At 43.5% G+C, this 25,838-nt stretch overlaps 1 protein-coding gene across 4 annotated transcripts; it reads left to right on the top strand.

The window, feature by feature from the left end:
* Nucleotides 1–714: 714 nt before the first annotated feature.
* Nucleotides 715–25,802, top strand: LOC109929742 (CASP8 and FADD-like apoptosis regulator). 4 transcript variants are annotated; one of them, XM_048599581.1, is made up of 10 exons: nt 715–822; nt 4,810–5,256; nt 9,019–9,124; nt 11,024–11,159; nt 12,606–12,715; nt 15,649–15,748; nt 16,310–16,392; nt 21,165–21,243; nt 21,960–22,470; nt 25,264–25,802. In XM_048599581.1, exons 2-10 carry the CDS (start codon nt 4,955–4,957, stop codon nt 25,391–25,393), a joined length of 1,557 nt encoding a protein of 518 aa, XP_048455538.1. In that variant the 5' UTR covers nt 715–822; nt 4,810–4,954; the 3' UTR covers nt 25,394–25,802. The 4 variants fall into 4 exon arrangements, with proteins under 4 accessions (XP_048455538.1, XP_020384907.2, XP_048455539.1 ...); XM_020529318.2 differs by lacking the exon at nt 715–822 and adding an exon at nt 1,346–1,714; XM_048599582.1 differs by lacking the exon at nt 715–822 and adding an exon at nt 1,355–1,487.
* Nucleotides 25,803–25,838: the final 36 nt, after the last annotated feature.

Here is a 25,838-nt window from a genome sequence, read left to right as displayed (position 1 = left end):
ACCTGCTGCTCCTCAGATACATCATCAAAAGATAATTCAGGTTCCACAACAAGAAGCCTTAGCATCACTTTTCTTGATGCTTCCACTGTGCTGTCATATTGCTTGTTGAATGTCCAGTATTGGATAAGGTCCAAGTACCTCTGGTGAAATATTGGGAAGCCTTGTGAGCCATTGCATCAAGGTGTCCTTAAATCACACAATGCTAGCAAGTGTTTATAGCAAGTAATTAAGAAGGCCATTGAAATGTGGGGAAGTCTTGTACAGCTATGTGTGTACAATTTTGGTCTCTTTTAAGGAATAATATTTGCATTGGAGATTGTTCAAAGAAGAATCATTAGTTTGGGGTAGTTTTTATGAGGAAAGGTGGAGTGGGTTGGACCTGTACTCTTTGGAGTTGAGAAGAATGAAAGGTGATCTTGAAATGTAAGATTCTGATGGGACTTTGGTAGTGTAAATACTAAAAGGATCTACATGGAGGGAATCTAGAACTGGGGCATAGATTAAAAATAAGGGGTCTCCCACTTAGAATGAGATGAGGAGGAATTTCTTTTCTTGGAGGCTGAGTAGTCATCTCCTTCCCAGAGAGCATCATTCAGCTCTGTGGATTAACATAACCACTTTGCTACTGTGCCTGAGACAAAAGCAGTGAAGCTTAGGCCTGGCAGCATCTGGTGGGAGAACGCGGAGTTAATGTTTCAATTCCGGTGACTGTTCTTCAGAACCAAGTTGTATTTTTGTATCAGAACTCCAGCATCTGCAGTGCTTTATTTTATGTTACTGTACCTGCTGAGCTCTCTGAGTGTTGTGTGTGGAGTGGAGCGGGTATGTAGTGATTCTGGAGTGATGGTAGTTGAAGAGTATATGTGGAGTGGTTGAGGCATACAGGGAGAGGGTGGAGGAGGAGGGAATGGAGTATATGGGAGAGGATGCAGGACATGGGGAGGGATGATGATGGTATATGAGGGATGGGGATATATAAGGGATGAGGGTATATGAGGGATGGAGATAGATGAGGATATATGAGGAATGGAGATGTGGATACGGGAAGGTTGGGGGGTATATAAGTGTGATGATGGTATATGAGGGGTGGGGATCTTTACACGAGAGATTGGGGGGGGGGATATGGGGGAAGGGGGTATATAAGGGCTGGAGATGAGGGATGTGGGAGGGGATTCTGTGTGGGAACACGGAGTTGGGGGGTTGGTAAATGAATAATGGGGAATAGGTAAAGGGGTAAATGAAATGCAGTCCTGGGGATGGGGGTCTGTCTTTACGATGCACCTGAGCTCCGGCCAGTACTCCGCCGCCAGGGGTCTGCTTTCCCCACCCCCCCCCCCGCCTGGGGTCGGGGCCAGAGAGCGGCGCTGAGCGGGAGGAAGGGGCACGGGGTTCGGGGGCCCCAGCCATAACCGTAACGTGGGGCTTTCACTTTCACTTTCTCCAAGGGAGGAGAAGAACCGGAACCAGGGACGCGGTGATCGGGGCAGGTCGGTGTGTGAGGCCCGCGATTAACCTCCACCGCAGGGAGACACCCCGGGGCCCAGGGCTGGAGGACGGGCCTGAGGCCTAGGGCCTAGGGCCTGGGGCTGGAGGACAGGCCGGGGCCGGGGCCGGGGCCGGGACCGGGACCGAGCCTGGGGTTTGGGCCGTGGCCTGGGCTGGAGGAAAGGCCGGGTGTTTGCATATCCTACTCCAGGAGGTAGATTTATAGGAGGTGAGGAGGTTTAAGTGATCTGCGTTGACGGGTTTGAACTTGTGGCAGAGCACAGAGCACGCCATAAAGTTAGAGCCAGGGGAAGGAAGTGGGTGGATGGAGTTAGAGCACGGACAGAATAGAATAGAGGGGCTGAAAGGCCTCCCCCCAGGCCTGGCAAAGCAATGTGGAGGGAATAGTTTGAGACCACACTGACAAATCCCAAAGGGATGAATGGCCTAGGATGCAAGGCATTTGGTCTTGGAGACATGTTAGCCTTCAGACTGCTTTTTCTCTAGTGACAATGTTTATTTTCAGTTTCTCCCTCTTGCCCCTTGATTTTCTGCTATTACTGGGATGCTGTCCTCAGCTGCTTCACCAGTGATCTTCTCCCCATTATAAGGTCAAAAATGGGGATGTCCGCCCATGATTGCACAATGTTTAACTCCACTTGAGATTTCTCAAATACTGATGCAGTGTATGACTAAATGCTGCAAGAACTGGGCAAGATTCAGGTATGGGATGAAAAATAGCAAATAACATTCATAATACATAAGTGCCAGGCAACAACCATTTCCAGCAAGAGAGAATCTAACCATTGCTCCTTGACATGCAATAACATCACCATCACTGACTACCCCACTACCAAATTCCTGGGTGTTACCATTGTCCAGAAACTGAACTGGATTAGTCAAGTAAGTACTGTGTCTACAAGAGCAGGTCAGAGGCTAGGAATCTTACAGTGAGCAACTTACCTCTTTATCCTCTGAAGCCTATCCACAACATACAAGGCATAAGTTCAGAGAGTGATGGAATACTCCCCACTTGCCTGGATAAGTGAAGCTCAAACTCAAGAAGCTTGACACCAACTACGACAAAGCAGCCTGCTTGATTGGCACCACATTCGCAAAATTCCACTCCCTTCACCACCAATGCTCAGCTGTAGTGTGCGCCATCTACAAGATGTACTTCAGAAGTTCACCAAGACTCCTTGGACAGCACCTACGAAACCCATAGCCACTACAATCTAGAAGGAGAAGAGCAGCAGATACATGGGAACACATCTTCTCATGTTCTCCTCCAGGCCATTTGCTGTCCTGATTTGGAAATATATTGCCATTCCTTCAATGTTGCTGGGTCTCAACCCTTGAATTTCCTCCCTTATGACATTGTGCGTCTACCTACAGGATAAGGACTACAGTGGTTCAGGAAGGCAGCTCACCACCTTCTCAAGGCAACTTGGAATGGGCAATAAACAGTGGGCCTAGCTGGTGATACCCATGCCTTGTGAATGAATAAAAGAATGCTTTCACTGTCTTCTACTATGAAGATAAATATAGAATACTTGTTATGAGGAAAGATGTTTATGATAATGGATTTAGATGTGAAGTATAGGAGGAGACTTGAATGGAGCTGTAAACATTGGCATCGCTGGTTCGACCAATTGGCCTGATTCTGCGCCATATACCCTATCTACTGTTAATTATCTTGGGAGGCTGGGGTTCACAGGATGAGGATGGTAAGCATTTGCTACGTAGGATGGGGTAACGAAGATAGTACAGAAATGGAAAATTTCAATTGCCAGAGTCTAAAATGAGTGTGTTCCAATAGAGCACAGACCATAAGGTCAGCAGTGGGGGTTCTGAACGCCCTGATTCCACACCATATGCTTCCACCATGCTTCTCCCAGCAATATAAACCAGTTGAGTAAAATCTCTCTTTATTCTCCAGGCAATGGTTTCCTTTTGAACAGAGTATCAGACCCAGGATAGGCAGACCTACGGTTTGTAGCAGGTTCATGTGTGTGATTGGCAGAGAAGGCACTGTCACAGAAGCAGTGCAATGTTTGGAGTCGATGAGCGGAATGCAGTTAAACATCAATGCCAACAAGAAGCAGGGCAGCTGCGGGTTTGTCATAGGTCCAAGGAATGAGCTGAAATCAGTAGAGATTATTATTGAGAAAGCTGTTAGTGAGTGGAGTAAGAGCAGGGATAGATTTAAAATTGTAATAGAGAGGACGAGCACACAATGAATATTGATGGAGACAAAACAAGCCTACACCAAAATGGATAAACAAGGAAAATCTAACTGTTTAAAAGCTAAGTAAAAAGAGCAAAACAGGAGTGGTATTGGGTCTCACTGGCTATAGTGACAAGGATATTACTTATGAACACAAATTATGATGAGGAGTAGGCCATTTTGCCTCTACGGCCTGCTGCAGTTTTCGATAAAATGTTGGTTGATCAGATTGTGACTTCAACCCTAGTTTCATGTCCACCCCGACAACCTTAGATTCTGGACTAACAAGGGAGTCAATCTACCTCTGCATTAAAAGTATTCAATAACCCTTTCTCACCATTCTATGGGAAGAAGACTAACTAGGGAGAGACAAGCTTTGGGAGAGGGCTAAGCATTAACTAAATCAGAGTATAGGATAATGTGGGAGAGGAAATGGCAGGGAGATTAGAGGGAGGAAGGGAGATGTGGAGAGGTGTAGGGAGTTAGCATGCATTCGATGGGACAGGGTAATGACTGAAACAAAACAACATAGAGGGAAGGGAGAAAGAGGTGGAACTGAACAATAGAAAATTCTTAAGTATTAATTAAATTTTAACTGTCTAATTTAGGACATGGTAAAGATATGTCTACACTGTCTGCATCAAACACTCCTGGGGTAGGAAAGCATGGGAGTTAGATGCACAGTAAAGTGTCCTTTATGATGTCCAATAAATATTCTGACCTATAATCAAAAATCTTAATGAAGAGTATGGAAACATTTATGTATTCTCTCAATAATGTTCTCCCCCATTGTTGCTGTCACTTGCGGGGGTCTGTGGCTCTTGTTCAGCCTGCTCTGCGTCACTCCAAGTGACCGTCATTCCTGACTGTGCCTCAACAATGTATGTCAGTCTGAAATGTGACTGACACTTTGATGAGCTAGGTCTTCTAGTCTGTTGATGCTGAGCTGCAGCCATGACTGAGAGCAGATGAGCAAGAACAACTTGAGAATGAAACCTAGGATTTTTCCCTTAAACCTGGAGTTAATTGAACAACACTTCGGTGCGTTCCAAACCAAAAATCATTAGCGATTGATTCATATTTTTCACCTTGTTTAGGTCTTCGTCAGAGTTTCGTTTTGTGTTGGAAAAGAGAAGTCAGTGGCGTCACCAGAGATGAGATTGCAGCACAACATTATTGGCTGGGGAAATCTCAGTTTCCTGTAAGGAGTCCTTGGGGCTGCTTCGTTCAAAATTCAATAATATGTTCAAGCAGTGTACTCAAGATATCAGACCACTGGCTTTGCAAATAGCTGACAAACTGTCGAAGGATGAAAGTGCCACTTTAGTGTTTTTGTGCCTTGATGTCCTCAAAGATTATTTAAGTATTGGGGAAGTGAAAGAGTTGTTTGACATCCTGTCCAAGCGGAACCTGCTGAGGATTGAGCTCCTAAATGAACTGCTTTATCGAATAAAGAGATTCGATGTTTTGAAAGGATTGAAAGTTGATGTGGAGCGTTTGCAGAGACATTTGAACAGTGGTAAAGGATATGTATCTTCGTACAGGTAAAACCAATCTCTGTGAAATGGATTAGGTTCTATGACTTGCCTGTGGTGGAAATTTGGTTTCTCCAGTTCTTACTTCCCAGATTTAGCAGGCAGCATTCTGATGCAACTGAACTAAGCTGTTTTTGGCTTTAGTCCATGACAGGGTATGATGAATAACATCTAGTAAAACAGCATTGTAGCTAATCTTATTCCCAGGCTATGGTGCTAAAATGACCTTTATATGTTTTGGCTACTCAATGTCATGCCAGGGGTGGGGGCCACAATGTTATTAACATTTTTCTATGGCGGAGCATGGGACCGGTTTGAAGGTCAGTCTGTTCGTGGGAACAGGAATCGACCATTCAGCCCCATGAGCCTTTTCTACCATTCATTTAGATCGTGGCTGATCTGTGTCTTGATGCTTTCTACTTGCCTTGGTTCCGTATTCTTTAATTCCCTTTGTTAGGTTGATCCCCAGCTTCAAAAGCCTTTTTGGAAAATGCAGTCCAGATTTCTGCTACCCTTCATGACAAGATGTGCTTCCCCTGAACAGCCCAGCTGTAATTTTAACATTCTGGATTTTCCCACCAAAGGAAATATGTTCTGTTTCTATAACTAATATAGAAATGAGTTAATTTCTATATTAACTCATAGAAATTTGGAAACTCTGGGTAGGAGTAGAGAACTCAGACCTTCTAGCTTGCATTTGCCATTCAGTATTCTCATGACAGCTTCTCTTAAAGAAGAGAAGTTTTTTTTAGATTTTAAAGGCATCGAGGTGTAAGGGGAGAAAGCAGGAAAATTGCATCCAGATAAATTCTCTTGAATATAGTCAGTGACTTGGCTTCCATAACTCTGTGGTAGAGAATTCCACAGGTTCTCTACTCTTTGTGCCCTCATCTCAGTCTTAAATTACCTATCCTGAGACTTGGTCCCTGGTTCTAGATTCTCCATAATGGGAAATTATCTTCCCTGCATCTAGTCTGTCTAGCCTTTTAGAATTTTATCTAAATTTCAAGTTTCAGTCAGCTAAGTTTAAATCAGGTCCCCTTTCATCTTTCTAAAGTCTAGTGAATACAGGCCCTGTCAAACCAATCTCTCTTCATAGGACAGTCCTGCCATCCCCTGTATCAGCCTGGTGAACTTCCACTGCACTCCCTCTATGACAAGTATATCTTTTCTCAGGTAGGGAGATCAAGACTGCATGCAATACTCCAGGTGTGTTCTTATCGAGGCCTGGTATAACTGCAGTAAGACATTTCTACTTCTGAACTCAAATCCACTTGCAATGTAGTCTAATATCGCATTTGCCTTCCTAATTGCTTGTTGTGCCTGTCTGTTTATGTTCATTGACTGGTGTACAAGAACAGCCAGAACCCTTCATATCTGCACACTTCCCAATATATCATTTAAATAATACTCTTCCTTTCTATTTTTCACACTGAAGTCTATAACTTCATATTTAGCCATATTGTACTGCATGTACTATGTGTTTACCCACTCATTCAACTTGTCTAAATCACTTTAAAGCTTCCTTGCATCATTCTCACAATTCTCAAACCCACACGCGGTTTTGTGTCATCAGCAGACTTGAAAGTGTTGCATTTAGTTTCTTCCTCTGGTAATTTATATACAGTGAATAATTGGGGCCAAGCATTGAGCCTTGAATTATCCTACTAGTCACAGCCTGTAACACAAAAAAAAATCCATATATTCCCACTCTCAATTTCCTGTCTGTCAACCAATTTCTTGATCCTTGTCAGTATGTTACGCCCTATCCCATGTGCTTTAATTTTGTCCACTAATCTTCTGAAAATCCAAATACATCACACCCACTGGTTTTGATTCCCTTACATTTCTGGGAGGTTATTTACACCCCCTTTTGTGAGGACAGAAGCAAAGAATGTATTTAATTCTTCTGTCATTTTTGTTCCCCATTATCATTTCCCTGTCCTCTGACTATAAGGAACCCACATTGTTCTTTACAAGTGTTTTTCTCTTCACATTTTTATAAAAGGTTTATGGTCAATTTCTATGTTCCCTAAAATTTTACTCAGAAACTCTATTATTCCCATCTTAAATAAACTGTTCATCCTCTTTTGCTAAATTTTAAAATGCTCTCAATCCTCAAGCTTGCTGCTTTTTTTGGCGAATTTTTGTGTCTCCTCTATGGATCTCATACTAACCCTAATTTCTTTTGTAAGCCATTGTTGACCCACATTTGTTCTATTTTTGAATGATTGTTGTATTTCAGTATTTGTTAGAATTAGGTTTTATTGTCATGTGTACTCAATTACAAGGATACAGGAGTACAGTGAAAGGTTTACAATGTCACCATTCACTGCACCATCTTAGGAGCCTAGATACAAAATCTTAGGTAAAAAGTAGAAATGTAAACAAATAAGTTAAAAATTCAGCATTACAGTTGTTGTCAGTATAAAGTAGTAAATAAAGAATAATGCTAAAAGTTGCAAATTATAGTCCTTCTTTAGTCATGAGCCTGCAGTCGCTCCACATGGGCTTTCCCCAAGAGGGTTTGATCTGTCCCTTGCACTGGGCTCAATCTCTCAATCGCTGTGCCTCCATGCTGCAGTCCTGCTGCTGACTGCTGTCCTTTCTCTCCCGCGTTGGGCTTGATCTCTCGATCTCCGTGCTGCTGTCTTGCCACCAACTACCAGGCCGCCAGAATCCCACTCAGGTGCCGCTCTAGGCCCCCAGCCGCTTCCGCGATGCCACCGACTGCCAGAGTTCTGCCCAGGCACACCAACCACCTCGTGGCAGACTACCATAGTCTCCTGCTGCTGCCGTCACTGCCACTGCCTCCATGGCTGAGCTCCCTCCAGAAGATAAGTAGAGAGAAAAAAAAAAACCTTAAGAAAAATAAATGAGAAAATAAGAAAGAAAAGCAGTTGGAGTAGGCAAGCTCCAGCTCAGGAGCCCTACTCTGCCATCATCTTGGATTCACATGCACGTTCTTTACACTCGAACCACTTCTTATCTATCGCAAATCCCTTTAGTAAAGTTCCCCAATCACGCCTCATACCTTCGTCTTTCCCTTTATTTAGATTCAAGACCTTAGTTTTGGATTTGATTACTTCATTCTCCATCTTAATGAAGAATTTTCTCATGTTATGATCACTCTTCCCCGCAGGACCCTGCACAACAAGATTGTTAATTAATACTTTTTCACTGCATCATACCTAGTCTGGTACAGCCTTTTCTCTGATTGGTTCCTCAATGTTTTGGTCTAAAAATACCATCACGTACACACTCCATGAAATCCTCCTCTGCAATGCCATTGTGAGGTTTGTTTGTCCAATGTATATTTAACTAAAATCACCCATGATTACAGTTGTAACCTTATTGCATGCTCCTCTGATTTCCTGTTTAATGCCTTCCCTTGCATTTCCACCACTGTTTGTTGGCTAAACTCATTAAACTCCTTTAATCATCTGAAAAATTTCAACTTGATTATTCCTCAATCCTCTATACTTGAGGGAGTATCAGGCCAGTCTATTCTAACCTACCTTTGGAATTTGACCCTTTTTGTAATGATATCAGCCTGATGAATCTGTGAGGCATCTGTTCTAAGGCCATTATGTATAGCGCTCGGAACTGAACACAGTACTCTGACTAAGATTATGTATATCTGTACCATAACTTTTAACTCTTTGTCTTTTAGCCTTCTTGATGTGAAGACCCACATTCCATTAATTTATGAATTATTACTTGGATTTAGGACAGGATAACTAACTGATTGTCTTTACCTCTACAACACAGGCAGTTGTTGATAGACATCAGCGAAAATCTCTCTCAAGAAGATTTGCAATCTATTTTCTTTTTATTACGTTGCCAAGTACCAAAAGGCCACCAGGAAGCAATGAAGGTAATTTCAATATGTTAGTTCCCATTCTGTTCCGGGCTCAAGTCCATTGATTATGGATGCAGCCTGCCATTTGTGCACAGGGAGGTTAATCTGGTGTGTACCAGCTCCATCCATTACAATGAAATGAGGTTAACTGAGTTCTGAGGAAGGGTCACCGGATGAAACGTTAACTCTGATTTTTTGATCACAGGTGCTGCCAGACCTGCTGAGCTTTTCCAGCAACTTCTGTTTTTGTTCCTGATTTACAGCATCCGCAGTTGTTTTGGCTGTTCACTGCAGCTTCCCTTCATTAACAAAACAGAAGGGTTTTATCTTTTTTTAAATTCCATATCACAGGACAAGAGATTGCATCTCAAGAGCACCTTAACATCATTCCAGATGAGCCACAATCATACTTACTGGATAGATGAGTACTGTAGCCATTTTGGTACACAGAAAAAGAATGTATTGCAATAATTGGTTGTGTGGTCTGCACCACAGAAAGCTCTTGTTTTATTGACTAGCTTCCTAGATGGCACCATTTGAAAAGTCTTTCAAAATCCATATATAAAGAATATTCATCACATTATCATTTTCTATGTAATCCCTCACTTTGCTAATTTTATATCCAGCATTTGCTTCCCCATTTGTTAGATTAAAAATATCTTGATCAAGAGAGCCAGCTGAGCACAATTCCTTTCTCACAGGAAACTTTCTCTATCCTTCCTCTTCCATATCTCATTGTTTTTTTCTCATCACTCCCTCCCTTTGTAGTAGTTTTCTAAAATTAGTATTGTAAGAATCTGGGCATCTCTGTCCCGTCACTGCCCATCACTAATTGCCCTCGAGAATGTGATGGTGAGATGCTTTCTTGAACTGCTGCAGTGCCTGTGGAGTGCTGTTAGGGAGGAAATTCCAGGATTTTGATCCAGTGACAGTGAAGGAACAGCAGTATAGTTCCAAGTCAGGTTGGTATGTGACCTTGTGGGTGGTGATGTTCCTGTGTCTTTGATCTTCCAGCAGGTGAAGATCACAGGTTTGGAAGGTGCTGTCAAAGGAGCCTTGTTAGGTTGCTGCAGTACATCCTGTAGATGGTGCACACTGCTGCCAACATGTGTTGGTGGTAGACAGACTGATTGTTTAAGGTGGCAGATGGTGTGCTAAACAAGCGGGCTGCTTTGTCTTGAATTATGCATTGTAGGGATTCAGTGGAGAAGGCATGAGAGGCCATACTGTTTGAACAAAATGCTGAAACACAATTATTTATTACATGGAATGTGCAGCACAAAAATAGATTATTCGGTCCAACAGCTCCATGCTAGTGTCTTTGCTTCACGTGCATTTCCTCCCACTTTACTTCATTCTCACTCTATCAACATAATCTTCTCTTCCTTTCACCCTCATGTTCATATCAAGCTTCCTCTTAAATGCATCAATACTGTTTTCCTCAATAGGAATTAGATTATTCAGAAGAACATAAGAAAGACTGACTTTCTACATCAAATCTACTTTCCCAACCTATTCTCATATCCCTTAATTCCCCTAAAGCCCAAAAAGTTTTCAGTCCCAATCTTGAACATATTCATTGACTGAGCAGCCATGGACCTCTGGGGCAGGGAATTCAAAGAAAAATGCCAATCCTCTGAGGGAAAAAGCCTCTCATTTCAGCTCTAAATGGCTGACTTTGTGTTTGAGACTGTGATATCCTCTCAGTCCCTATCTTGTCAGTCCATCTCAGAATTCTGTTTGTTTCAATTAATTCCTTTGAACTCCAGAGAGTTTAGGCCTGTTCTATTTAACTTGTCCAAATAGGACAGACTTTTCCTCTCATAAGTGGGTTATATTTTGAGTAAGTTCCCTTTTGTCTGCCAGCCAGATTGAGATCTGTTAGTGAGCTAACAAAGGCTTTTTATCTGTTAGACCTTCTTAGATTTAATTGTCGAACTGGAGAAACTTGACAAGGTTGATGCGAATAATTTGGAACTGGTGGAAGATTGTCTAAAGACCATTGGGAGAATAGATCTGAGAAAGAAGGTCTCTAAGTACAAACAAATGGGTGAGTGTGAACAAACAAAGAGGATTGGACAGACAAAGGAGAATTACACACAGAGAGGGGAAATTAGTTATAAAGGTTAGACAGAGTTAACGTTTATTGCTGGCATTATAATGGTTAAAGGAATTATAGTTTATTTCAGGAGCTGGATTGGTTAGACAGAGTTACAGTTTACTCCAGGGGTTATCTGATAAGTCTGACTGAATTTTTAAGAAATGACTAAAGCAGAGGAGGAGAAAATATCTGTGGATATTATTTGCACATATTTCCAGAAGACATTCAATAAAGCAGTTAAAAGATTTTGCTACTTGAAGCTGTAACTTGTGGAATTGCTGGTGAATCATTGATCCGATTAGGAGAGACAGAGATTAGGGTGTATGACTCCCAGTATCCCGCAAGGAGCTTTCAACTAATCACCGTGTTTATTACATGAATGACAGAAAGCCGCACTGTTAGCTGTGTGGATGGAAGGGGAAAAGTTACAAGGACGTATTGGTTGATTACTTGAAGGATCAAAATTGTGGCAGATAGATTTAAATGTACGCAAATGCAAGGTCAACCGCAATGGACTTAAAAAGGATAGAACAAGGTGCTAATTAAATGAAAAGCTAGAAAGAGTGAAGATCCAGAGACTTTAGGGGTAGGGGCTGGGAAAAAGTGGAGGGTGTGATCTCTGTGTATATACACCTTTAAAATGACCTGAACGAGTATGGAAAATAATCAAAGCCTAATGGAATGCTGGCCTTTCTATCTAAAGGACTAGAATACAAGGAAATAGAAGATAAGCTTCAGCCAAGCAGAGTCTAGTTAGACCACACCTCATGTTACTGTGAGGATTTCTGGGCACCACACCTTAGGAAGGATAGGTTGTTTCTGGAGGGAGAGCAGTGTAGGTTTAATAGAATGCTACCTGGCCTCCAAAGGATGAATCCTGAGTGTACATTACACAAACTGGTGTTATATTCCTGAAATTTAAACAGTTAAGGTCTTATTTGATTGGCATTTTCAAGTTATTAAAGGAATGGTAGACCAGATAGCTCTATTAGGTGGGCGGTCTAGGACAAGAGGCTTAATTAAAACACAAGAGCCAAATCTGTCAGGAGTGAAATTAAGAATCATGAGAGTTTTGGAACTCCTTTTTTTGCAAATATCAGTTAAATCAAAGTCTTGATGACAAACTTTACCAGTCATCTTAGGTTTAAAGTTAAAGGTTTTTAATGGAATGGGAAAAAGGTGAGGGAAGATGGTGCAGAGTTAGGTTGTAGGTTGGTGAGGACTCACTGATTGGTAGAACAGGTTTAGGGGACTAAATTACTTATCTCATATTTCTGGTTAGATTGTTTAGAGAGGTACAGGTTGTTGCATAGGTCAGATTGTTAACAGGTTTTTAGAGGTAATTATAGTATTAATAATATAACTTTTGTATTGTCTGTCTCTTCCCATTCTCAGCTCTGGGAGTTCATTCCATGCAAAATTCCACTGCATATCAGAATGTTGTCCCAATCGCTGCTCCCTGTCAAGAGCAGGGTTCTGGCCGTGAGCAGTTTGAACAAAATCAGGTAGGTATTTCTAACAGTTATGAATAGTCATCCACCAGCAGAGCTTTAGAAATTTTCTTAAATAAATGATCACCTTTATAGCTTCCCAGCAGTATCCTTGTACCTCTTTGTTGTATATTACATTTTGACCTGCCTTCCATAATTGAGAAGATCTATTATATCAGAACCAGCACTCTCGAATTAGTATCTGAGCTGTTCATGTTGTGTGTGGTTAACCAGGGAGGGTTTTTCCTTTGTACATGTGTTGTGTGTGTTTGTGTTTGTTGCGGGGTGGAAGTTAGGTGGTGCGGTCAGAGAGGTGCACGTCTTAACAGTGGGGAGTGCACGTGTTCAGTGGGGGTTGTTTTCCACGCAGGGCAGCGTCAGTGGAGGTACAAGCAACGTGCAGCTCTATGTGTGCTTGCATCTGCCCACACTGACCCCGTACATACCTGCAAACGTACACATACCCCCATTGACGTGCACACCTGTCTATTTACCATGCCACAGGCCATACACCCTGCAAACATACACCCACAACCTTTACGTGCAGACCTGCTGATCTTGTGCATTTGCTTGGCCACCCCTCCACCGCTGATCTTACATGTGTATTTGCAACCATATGCCCTTGTTGACTCACTGTGTGCATGCAGACATACACCATCGCTATCCTGTGCCACACTCCATACACGCTGTCCTGTGCCACACTCCATACACTGCATATCCTTCCCTACATTCAAGGCCCAAAACTACTCACAATATTCCAAATGTGGTTTGACTAGACCCCTATACAGCCTCAGCAGCACATCCTTGCATTTGTATTCTAGCATTCTTGAAATGAATGCTAACCTTGCCTTCCTAATTGCCAACTAAAGAGATTCCATAACTAGGACAGACTTTATACTTCCAATTTCCGAAGCCCGCCCTTTTTTAGAAAATAATCCACGCCTCTATTCTTCCCATCAAAGTACATAACCTGACATTTTCCCACATTGTATTCTATCTGTCACTTCTTTGCCCACTCTCCTAGCCTGCCTAAGTCCTTCAGCACTCTCCCTGCTTCTTCAACACTATCTGTCCCTCCACCAATAAATATATCGTCTACACACTTGGCAACAATACCCTCAGTTCCTTCATCCAGGACCAACTTCGAAGGTTGTGAGGCTGGAATATGTTGCAGTGGTAGACTGGACAAGGCCATGAAGACCTTTGAAAAGTCAGGATGGGAATTTTAAAGTCAAAGTGTTGTTTGACCTGAAGTGAATGTTGTTCAGTGAGTACAAGGGTGATGGGGAAAAGGACTTAGTGTGAATTAAGATATGGGGAGCAGACTTCTCGCTATTTATGGAAGGCTGGTGGTGGGAGCTGAGCCAGGAGTGTATTGGAATAATTAAGTCTTGAAAAGATTTCATATTACAGAAGCAGAGGTGCTGGAGGTCTTAAAACGCATAAAGGTAGATAAATCCCCAGGACCTGAGCAGGTATTTCCCAGAACTTTGTGGGAAGCTAGGGAAGAGATTGTTGGGCACCTTGCCGGGATATTTGTATCCTTGATGACTGAAGAGTCTGTTTCCGTGCTATATGATTCTATGACTCTTATCAGTCTAGCAATGCAGGCAAGACGGAGGTTAGCAGGCTGCGCTTGAGTTCATGCACTAATGCCATCTTTGTTAATATCATTAGGATCTGGAAGTCAGTCGATCTCGAACATACTCTTTGAGTGACCTTCCACAGTTCTCTGGGGTGGAGAATTCCAAAGATTCACCAACCTCTGAGTCAAGAGATTCCCCTTAGCTCAGTCCTAAATGGCCTGCCCGTTATTCTGAGATTCTTTCTCCTAGCTCTAGACCCTGCTTCCAAGTTAAAGAAAACGTTTTTCATGTATCGACCCTGTTTAGTTTTATAAGAATTTTGTAAGTTTCAATGCAATTACCTTCCACTCTTGTAAACACCAGCAATTACAGATCCAGTTTCTGCTCTCTCTCCACATTGAACAGTCCCACCATCCAAGGAATTAATCTGATAATCTTCACCCATGCTCCTTCCGTGGCATCTTTCCTTAGGTAAGGGGACCAGAACTGCACAGAATACTCCAGGTGTAGTCTTACCCAGATTCAGTACAATTGAAACCAGACATCTGGCTGGTCTCCCACCTTCAACCTTCCATAAACTTCAGGTCAGCCAAAAATCTGCTCCCCAAATTTTAACTCAGTACGTCCTGCTCCTCTATCACGCTTGTACTGAAATCCACTTATGATAAAGGTCAATATACTGCTTGACCTCCTAATTGCTTGCTGCGCTTGTATGCCAGCTTTCAGTGCTTTATAAACAATGGCACAGGTCCCTTTGGAGATCAACACTTGCCAATCTCTCACCATGTAGACATACGTTGCATCTCTGTTCTTCGTATCAAAGTGAACAACCTTACGTTTATCCAGAGCAGCTGCTCCCCCTGGTTGAGGGGTCAGTCACGAGAGGGCATAGTTTTTGGGTAAGGGACAGGAGATTCACGGGATTTGGAGAGAAAAAACAACCTTTTCACTCCGGCGGTTGGTGGGAATCTGGAATGCACTTCCTGGGAAGGTAGTGGAAGTTACAACATTTAAAAAATATTTGGATGAGCACTTCTATTATCATAACATTCACGGATATGGGACAAATGCAGGAAATTGGGATTAGTGCACCTTTAGTGGTAGTTATGTCGGTGTAGACTTGATGGGCCGAAAGGCCTTTTATGCGCTGTATGAATCTATCGCTCCTGTTCTTACCCATGCATTCAGCCTGTCCAAATCTCTCTTCAGCCTATTTGCATCCCCACCTAGTTTCATGCACAAATTTGGAAATATTACATTTGTGAGGTGAGAGTGTGTGTGAGAGGTTAAGTGGGGGTTTGTGTGTGGTTTTCTGGTTTTGTTTGAAACTTTACGTTCCCGTTACTCTTACCCAACTTTCAGCAGGTGAGCAATTGGATGCCAGCATCTGCAAGCTGTAACGCCGGTCAGTTATTGAGACAACATGTTCACTCAAACTGTCCAACATCATTAGTGGCCTCATGTAAGTAATACAGCTGAATTTTGGATACTCACCTCTGTATCTAGTCTGTGGGAATAGTCACCTTCTAGTGTTATAGCTGAATCCTGCTTCAGGTAGAATTTGCAACTTGGAGGGTTGTGTCCTAAACAAGCATTACAAAGAACATGCACAACTTTTGTTTTTATATACTGTGGGTTATTTTTGGGGAAGCTCTTGTATTCTAACTGTATTTTGAGCACGGTCCCATCTAAATGCCAATAACAGCGGTGGTTAAATGAAGTAATTTCAACACAGAACATTGCTCAGCACCTGAAACGGGGGAGAATACCTGCCATTTCAGGTAGGAGCCCTGAGTGAAGCTACAGACTTACCCAGTCTTTGGTGACTTGTTCAGTAGCCACTGCGGTTAACCACTGTCGCCTCTAATACTGAAACAGAGTCTCCCCCAAAACCTTTGTGTTCTTATTGCACGCGGTCTCAATGTATTCTTTACTGGCAGTGGTTGTTGTTGACAGAAGGTTTAGTTTTAGTTACAGAGTAAGATCAGCTGCCTCACTCACCATTGCTACTTTTCCTCAATAGTTGAAGAGCAACAATCAGAGTCAATGATTAACCCAACAGTTGAGTTTGTCCAGCCTCCTGCAGCGGCGAGTGCAGCACTACAGGTAAGAGCTGAAGCACGTTGATGGAAGGAGGGGTCATTATTGTTAGGAGGTGCTGGTGGGGAGGCTGTTGGCGATCAAACATTGGGATAAAGGTAAAATGCAGTGTCTGCGTGCAGTGGAAATATTGAGTGGGGAAAGGATGGTCAGACAAGAGAAGGATGAGTGTGTTGACAGGATAGCGGCAAGGGACAGCTGGCCCGGTACAGAGAGCACAATTCCAACTGCAACCACTGTTGGCTGGTTGTATGAAGAGTGGATTACCAGCAAGCAACCCACTGAGACTCCTCTCAGTTCCTGAAGTCTGAAGCTGCGTGCCTTGAGGTAGCAAGTTTGCTTCATAATCCTTCCTCAGTTAGAGAAAGAATCTGAGAATGGTGGGGAATAGTGCTGGATACCTCACCTCCCCAAGCCCCCTCCTGTCCACCTCCCCACCTGCACTCGCACCACTGCTTGAGCAGCTATCTCACTCCATAGATGTTTGACGATAGCAAGGATGAAGAAAGACCTCAAGGGAATCTGAGATGATAACTCACGGCCAAACCACAACTAGTGATTCATGATGTCCCTATTTAAACCTCGTGCTGTGCTGCAGGTAACTGAGTCCATACCAGCCAATCAGCTTTGTCATCTGTTCTCCATTATGACACTGCAGAGTTGGCTCAGTGCTCTCACCTTCTCAAAGGGGACAGTAGCAACGTGGAAACAAAATTGAATGAGTAACAGGAAATAATGTTGTGATGAATGATTGTGTTTTGGGCTGGGGATCATTGAGGTCTCCAGGGGTCAGAATGAGCGCTGGAAGCCCTGCCCTTCGTGATATATACTAATGGTCTAGACCTTTGTGTACGGAGAACATAGTTTCAATATTTGCTGTTGGCAAATTGGAAGCAGTGTAAACAATGGAGGATGCTGTAGAACTTCAAATGAGCATAGACCAATTGGTAGAACGGGCAAACAGGTGGCAGATAATATTCAATGCAGAGAAGTGTGAAGTAATTCATTTTGGTTGGAAGAACATGGACAGACAGTCTAAACTAAAGTGTACAACTCTACAGGGAGTGCAGAAGCAGAGAAATCCATGTCTTTATGTGTGTAAGCCACAAAAAGTGGCAGAGCAGTTAGAGAGAACAGTTAAGAAAGCATATAATATTGCAGACTTTAATAATAGTGGCATGGGGAACGGGAACAAGGAGATTCTGTTCAAATTGTATAAAATACTGGCCCAGCCTTAACTAGAGTACTGTGTCCAATTCTGGGCACTACACTTTGGGAAGGATGTGAAAGCATTGGAGAGAATGCAGAAAAGATCCACAAGATGCTGTTCCAGGGATGAGGATATTTTGGAAAATTTGAGATTATTTTCCTTGGAGGAGAAAAGGAGGTTGAGAGGAGATTTGATAAATATTCAAAATGATGGTTCTGGACAGCATAGATGTTCCCATTCATGAAAAAATAAAGAAGGTTGGGGATTGTGGTGGTGCGGAACAGATTAAAGCTAATTGGCAAACAAAGCAATGAAGACACGAGAAAAACTTTTAAGCAGCGCGAGGTTGGATTCTGGAATGACTGCCTGGGAGTTTGGTGGAAGCACATCCATTTGAAGCATTGAAAGACAATTAAATTATTGTATGAAAAGGAAGAATGTGCAGGGTAATGTGGAGAAGATGGGAGAGTGGCTCTGTGAGCGTTGTTCATTCAGGAAGTCAGCGCAGACATGATGGACCAAATGGCCTCCTCCATTCTATAACTATTTTGAGAGCCCTGACCTTTAAATGTAGCATTCTTATCTCTGAGCCAGAAGGTTTGTGGCCTCGAGCACCATTCCCAAATTCTTAAATTCAGGTACTAGCCTGATGCTTCCTAGTGCTGGGACTGAGGGAGTGCTTCCATTTTGGGGGTGGCATCTTTCAGTTGAGATATTAACTAAAGGCCCTGCCTGATCTCACAACAGAATTTAGAGTAGAGCAGGGGAGTCCTTTTTCTTTATTCGTGTATGGGATTTAAGTGTCACCAACAAGGCCAGCATTTGGGTCCCATCCCTAATTGCCTTGAATTGAGTCACTTGCCTGACCAATTCAGAAGGCATTCAAGAGTCAACCACATTTCTGTGGGTCTGAAGTCACATGTAGGCCAGACCGAGTAAATGTGGAAGGTTTCCTCCCTAAAGGATATAAGTGAGGCACATCGTTTTTTATGACAATTATCAGTAGAGGCCATTAAGCCATCTTTTAATCCCAAGCTTTAGTCCGCAAGATCATAAGATAAAGGAGCAGAATTAGGCCATTCGGCCCACCGGGTCTGCACTGCTATTCAATCATGATTGATATGTTTCTCAACCTCATTCTCCTGTCTTCTCCCTGTAACCTTTGAACCCCTTACTAATCAAAACCTGCCTACCTATGTCTTAAATACATTGATTGACTTGGCCTGCACAGCCTTCTGTGGCAATGAGTGCTACAGATTCACCATCCTCTGGCTGAAGAAATACTGCCTCATCTCCGTTTTAAAGAGTCATCTCTTCACTCTGAGGCTGTGCCCTCAGGTCCTAGTCCCACCTACCATTGTAAATATCTTCTCCATGTCCACTCTATCCAAACCTTTCAATATTCAGGTTTCAATGAGATTTCTTCATCCTTCTAAATTCCATCAAATACAGGTCCAGAGTTCTCAATCACTCCTCATATGACAAGCCCTTCATTCCTGGGATCATTTTTGTAAACCTCCTCTGGAACCCCACTAAGGCCAGCACTTCCTTCTTTAGATATGGGGTCTGGAACTGCTCACAGTATTTGAAATACAGTCTGACCAGAGTCTTTTATAGCCTCAGTTGTGTAGTTCTGCCCTTTTCTTCTAGCCCTCTTGATATGAATGCTATCATTGCTTTTCCCTTCCTAACTGCCAATTGAATCCACATGTTAACGTTAAGACAATCTGGAATTAGGACTACTAAGTTAATTTGTGTTTCAGATTTCCGAAGTCTTTCCCTGTTTAGAAAATAGTCTATGCCTCTATTCTTCCCACAATAACCCCCGCGGAACTCCACTAATCACCGACTGGCATCTTGAAAAAGACCTCTTTATTCCTTCTCTCTTCCTTCTGCCAGTCAGCCAATCCTATATCCATGCCAGTACCTTGCCCCTATCAACATGGGCTGTTATCTTATTTAGCAGCCTCCGGTGTGGAAATCCAAATAAATCATGTCCACTGGCTCTACTTTGTCTAACTTGCTCATTCCCTCCTCAAAGAATTCTAACAGATTTGTCAGGCATGACTTTCCCTTGACAAAGCTGTGCTGACTCAGCCCTATTTCACCATGTGCCTCCAAGTACTCACCAATCTCATCCTCAATAATGGACTCTAAATGTTGCCAATGACTGAGGTCAGGCTAACCAGCCTATAGTTCCCTGTCTTCTGCCTCCCGCCTTTCTTAAACAAATCTGTTACATTAGCCATTTTCCAGTCCTCGGGGACCCTTTCTGACTCCAGTGATTCCTGTAAGATCACGCCTCCACAATCTCCTCAATTATCTCCTTCTGGGTGTAGTCCATCTGGTCTGAGTGATTTATCCACCTTCAGGTCTTTCAGCTTCCCTAGCCCCTTCTCCTTAGTGATGGCCATTGCACTCACCTCTATCCCTCTTTTTTTTTGAAGTTTTGGAATGCTGCTTCTGTCTTCCACTGTGAAAACTGATGCAAGGTACCTATCCAGTTCCTCTGCCATTTCTTTGTTCCACATTACTACTTCTCCAGCCTCATTTTCCAGTGGTTCAATGTCCGCTCTTGCCTCTCTGTTACCTTTTATCTATCTATAAGGACTGTTGCAATCTTTTTATATTATGAGTTACCTTACCCTCATATTTCATCTTCTCCACACTTATTGCTTTTTTAGTTGTCTTCTGCTGATTTTTAAAGGGTTCCCAGTAATCTTCACCATATTGTATGCTTTCTCTTTAGCTTTTATGCTGTCCCTGCCTTCCCTTGTCAGCTTCATCTTCCTCTTTGTATGTTTCTTCTGCCTTGGGATGAATTTCTGCTGTGCCTCCTGCCATTGCTGCTCTACCATCTTCCCTTCCAACTCTAGCTAGCTCCTCCATTATGGTCTTTCTATTTACCTTTACTTAATCGTAATACCTGATTACATCTGATTTAAGCTTCTCCCTCTCAAACTGCAGGGTGAATTATTTAATATTATGGCTGCTGCCCCCTAGGGGTTCCTTCACCTTAAGATCTTCAAACAAGTCTGCCTCATTGCACATCACCAAGCCAAGAATTGCCCATTCCCTCGTGGGTTCTACCACAACCTGCTCCAAAAAGCCATCTGGTAGACATCCCACAAATTCCTTTTCTTGGGATCTGCTACCAACATAATTTTTGCAGTCCACCTGCATATTGAAGTTCCCATTGATTATTGTAATAGTGCTTTTTTTATCTCCTGATTTATTTTCTGCCCCATTCAATTCAAGTTCAGATTTCAGCATCTGCCATCATGGGATTTCAATGTTTGTGCCTAGACCATTAGCGTGGGGTTCTGGATTAATAGTATAGTGACAAAGCTGCTATGCCAACACCTCCCTTTTCCTGCCAACTGTCCTGATCAAGATTTATCCTTCAACCATCATCAGTAAAACAGATTATCTGGTTATTTATCTCCCTGTGATTTGAGAGAGCTCAAAATCCTCACAACAGTGACGGCTGTGAAACACTTCCTGATATTGTGAAAGGTGTGATATAAATGCAAAATCATTCATTGTAACGTTGTGTTCTGTGTTACAGAATGGGTTGGAGGTGTACAGGGTACAGAGTAGACCCCTCGGTCTCTGTTTAATCATCGATTGTATTGGAACTGATGCAGGTAAGATGTTGTTAACCTGGGCTGTGGGGAAACCCAGTCAGTCTGTAGGGGACACTCAGTGAAGTTGGTGACGGGTGACTGATTGACTGTGTAATCTCACCAACCATCAGTTCTTCCCCACGTTCTGCAACATAATCAGCTGATCCCAAATGCTTCAGATTGCAAGAACGTTGGGGGTTAAGAGCAGCACTTTGAGAATGAGGGTTCAGATATACCATGATAGGTGCTGGGCCAAAGTCAAGGGAATCGAATTTGAAACCATCTCTTAGACGCAAAAGATAAATTAACTTCTTTTCTGTGGCTCTGAGGGAACAGTTGTCTTAATGACTGAGGATCTCCTCTATTGGTGATTGCTTAAGTATTGTTGAATTAGCTCTATTCTCTATGAATTACCCCTTTCCCTGTGGTTACCTGCTTACCCTGTTTTATCCCTATTCCATCCCTATTCCTTAATTTGTATTAAATTAAACTCACCTCATTCATAGTGTTTTCTCCTCATTAACAAAAACTGCAATTGCTGGTGAAGCACAGCATTTCTGACGGTATAGGTGGAGGGAGAAACAAAGTTAACATCTCAGATCCAATGTGACACTTCTTTGGAACTGAAGGGGACCTGAAAGGTGATGGGTTCAGTGCTGTAGGAAAAGTGGCAATGAAAGTGAACAAGATTCAAACCGTATTGACTCTATTGTCTCACTCTCGGATGGTTTCTCCAGATTTACTGAAGGAAACGTTTGAGGTTCTCCGGTTCCAAGTCGTCACCCACTTGTACGTCGAGCTGGACAGTCTGAAGCAGATCCTGCAGGAAACCTCCCAGCGCGAGGACCTGGCCACGCTCGACTGTTTTGTGTGTTGCATCGTGAGCCGGGGGATGACAGGGAGCATCCTGGCCATCAATGGACAAAGACCTGGCCTCTTGTTTGAAGAAATCCAGCAGTATTTCAAAGGAATGAGCTGTCGGGCCCTGGTGGGGAAGCCCAGGCTTTTTTTCGTTCAGAATTTCCTCGCGGCCACGCCTGACCCTGACGAGGGTTTAGAGACTGATGCTGCTCAGGGTAACAGAGAGGCGGTTCAGGCTGATGGTCGTGCCTGGGAGGAAGTAATCCCACAGGAAGCAGACATCCTGTGGTGTTGCTGCAGGGTGTCTGAGCATCTGATCTTCCAGGCGGGCCAACAACCATCATCTTTTATGCGCACGCTGTCGGAGTGTCTACGGGAACACCGCAGGTAAGTACTGGGGAGGCATCAGGTAAACCCAGAGCCTCCTCCACAGATTTCCCCAGAGCCTCCTCCACAGGTGAACCTGCAGAATTCTGACCACTCCTCCTTCTGTGTTCAGACCCAACCTCTGATTTACCTTGGCGATTGTTTCTTTCCCCCCTGCCATATGATAAACAAGGGATTGAATGTAATCAACCACCCACCAGGATCAATAGAAATGGGTCAGGTGGTTAATTGCACAGTGTCTACTCTTTAGGTATTACCAGAAAATGCTGGCATCCATGGTGAGTTGATAAACTGGATACAAGATTGTCTTGGCCATAGAAGACAGAGAGTAGTTGAGGAAGAGTGTTTTTTTCCTGGCTGGAGGTCTGTAACCAGTGATGTTTTGCAAGGATCAGTGCTGGAACCTCTGTTCTTTGTAATATATATATAAAAATGAGTTGGGTGAAAATATAGGTGGCCTGATTAGTAAATTTTCAGACAATTGGCAGAGTTGTGGATAGTGAGGAACGTTGCGAAAGGATACAGCAGGATATAGATCACTTGGAAAATTGGGAGGAGAAATGGCAGACGCAGTTTAATCTGGACAAGTGTGGGGTCATGTATTTTGGGAGGTCAAATGCAAGAGGGAAAGTATATAGTAAATGGCATTTGGTGCATTAATATACAGCGGGATCTTGGGGTGCAAGTCCATAACTTCCTGAACGTGGCAACACAAGTGGATAAGGTGGTAAAGAACATGTACAGCATGCGTGACTTCCTTGGTCAGGGCATTGTGTATAAAACTGGGCAAGTCATGTTGCAGCTATATAATTCTTTAGTTATGCTACATTAGTGTATTGTGTGCAGGCCTGGTTGCCGCACCATAGGAAGGACGTGGAGGCTTTGGAGAGCATGCAGAAGAGGTTTACCAGGATATTGCCTCTATTGGAATGTATTTATTTTCTATTCATTTGTGGGACATGGGCGTTGCTGGCTGGCCAACATTTCTTGCCCATCCATAGTTGCCCTTGAGAAGGTGGTGGTGAGCAGCCTTCATGAACTGTTGCAGTCCTCCTGCTGTGGGTTGACCACAATGCCATTAGGAAGGGAATTCCAGGATTTTGACCCAGCGACAGTGAAGGAGCGGTGATTTATTTCCAAGTCAGGATGGTGAGTGACTTGGAGGGGAACTTGGAGGTGGTGGTGTTCCCATATTTCTGATGCCCTTGTCCTTCTAGATGGAAGTGGTCGTGGGTTTGGAAGGTGCTGTCTGAGGATCTTTGGTGAATTTCTTGCAGTGCATCTTGTAGATAGTACACTCTGCTGCTGCTGAGATTCAGTGATGAAGGGAGTAGATGCTTGTGGATGCAGTGCCAATCAAGCAGGCTGCTTTGTCCTGGATGGTGTCAAGCTTCTTGAATGTTGTTGGGGCTGCACTCAGCCAGTGGGGGTATTCCATCACGCTCTTGACTTGTGCCTTGTAGATGGTGGACAGACTCTGAGGAGCCAGGAGGTGAGTTACTTGCCTCAGTATTCCTAGCTTCTGGCCTGCTCTTGTAGCCATTGTGTTAATGTGGTGAGTCTAGTTGAGTTTTTGGTTAATGGTAACCACCAGGATGTTGATAGTGGGGAATTCAGTGATGGTAACACCATTGGATGTCAAGGGACGGTGGTTAGATTATCTTTTATTGTCTGTTATAAGTATTAGCTATAAGGAGAGGTTGGACAAACTTGGATTGTTTTCACTGGAGTGTCAGAGGCCAAGGGGCAACATGATCCAAGTATATAAATCATGAGAGGCACGGATAGGGTGGATAGTCAGAGTCTTTTCTCCTAGGGTGGAAATGTCAAATACTTGGGGCATAGAATCATATGAGTGTGGAAGCCGGGCCATTTGGCCCATCGAGTCCAGCCAAAGAATATCCCACCCAGACCCACCCAATCTCTGTAACCCTGCATTCCCCATGGCTAATCCATCTAACCTACGCATACCTGGAGATAGTGGGCAATTTAGCGTGGCCAGTCCACCTAACCTGCAGATCTTTGCACTGTGCGAGGAAACCAGAGCACCCAGAGGAAACCCATGCAGACATGGAATGTGCAAACTCCACACAGACAGAAGCCTGAGCGTGGAATCGAACCCAGGTCCCTGGCGCTGTGAGACAATAGTTCTAACCACTGAGCCACCATAGGTTTAAGGTGAGAGGGGAAAGTTTAAGAGAGATGTGTGAGGAAAGCTTTTTACACAGAGGGTGGTAGGTGTCTGGAACCTGCTGCCAGGGGTGGTGGTAGAAGCAGATATGTTAGCAACGTTTAAGTGACATTTAAACAGACACATGAACAGGCAGAGAATAGAGGGATATGGACCATGTGCAGGCAGACGGGAATTAGTTTAGAATACCTTCATGGTTGACACAGACATGAAGGGCCTGTGCTGTACTGTTCTATGTTCTATGTAAGGAGTTGAAGAGCAAAGTCAACAAAGGAGCAGGAATGGAGCAGGCCATTCGTTCCTTCCAGCCTCTTCTGCTATTCAGTGACACAGCAGTAAAAATGAGTATCAGAATCTTTTGCTTTACTAGCAAGGAAACAAAGTACAAAAGACAGGAAGTTGTGTTAAACTTCTAGAGAACACCGATCAGGCCTGAACTGGAAGATTGAGTCCATATCTAGGCACCAAACTTCAAGAAAGATGTGAAGGTGTTTGAGAGGATGCCGAGGAGATTTATTCTGTTTAGCAGTGTGTGATTCAGGTGTTTGTGGAATGAATGTCAGTTCATATTTTAAATGTTTCCTCTCTTTCTCTCCATCTAGGAGTGATTTGATATCGATGCTAACAGAGGTGAACAGACAAACAATGCTGCGAAACCGTCTACTGGCTTCTGAGGAGCCTGTACCTCTGGTCCTCTGCCACACCCTGAGGAAAAAACTCATCTTGCCCTGAGGGGGCGCCCCCTCACCACTACCACATTAAACATGTCAGGAAACTGGGCAACCACAACATGAAACCAGCTTCACCCACCACGCAAGCAATCTCTGAACACTGGGGCCTGGGTACCTAAAGAAACAAGGCTTGATGCATGGGCTTAGTCAGGAGAAGAGAATTAAATCCACTCAAAGATTCAGTCATGGGTGGCAGGGGTCCAGGCCAAAGTGGAAGGATTGAGGTGGTGAGGGACCAAAGTTGAGGGATTAAGACAGGGAGATCGAGCCTGTAGTACATACAGGGAGCTAAACTGGGACAGAGAGATCACGACAAGAGTGGAAGGTTTGAGGTATTTAAAGGAGGCAACAAAGGATCCAGACAGGCAGAGGGATCCAGACTCAGAAGGAGTAAATTGGGAGAGATCTATGCTGGGTAGAGCGAGTAAAGCAAGGAAGTATAGAGA

Source organism: Rhincodon typus, chromosome 7 (genome assembly GCF_021869965.1).
Source record: "Rhincodon typus isolate 14 chromosome 7, sRhiTyp1.1, whole genome shotgun sequence".
Classification (NCBI taxonomy): domain Eukaryota; kingdom Metazoa; phylum Chordata; class Chondrichthyes; order Orectolobiformes; family Rhincodontidae; genus Rhincodon; species Rhincodon typus.
Note: the sequence above shows the minus strand (reverse complement) of the source record. Positions and strands in the feature narration are given on the sequence as shown.

What these genes read in the sequence shown, in the direction of transcription:
- LOC109929742 (XM_048599581.1), top strand. Translation starts at nt 4,955, where the DNA reads ATGTTCAAGCAGTGTACTCAAGATATCAGACCACTGGCTTTGCAAATA. An exon ending in GGATATGTATCTTCGTACAG is followed by an intron (nt 5,257 to 9,018) that starts GTAAAACCAATC and finishes TCTACAACACAG; the next exon opens with GCAGTTGTTGATAGACATCA. An exon ending in AGCAGTTTGAACAAAATCAG is followed by an intron (nt 12,716 to 15,648) that starts GTAGGTATTTCT and finishes CCCAACTTTCAG; the next exon opens with CAGGTGAGCAATTGGATGCC.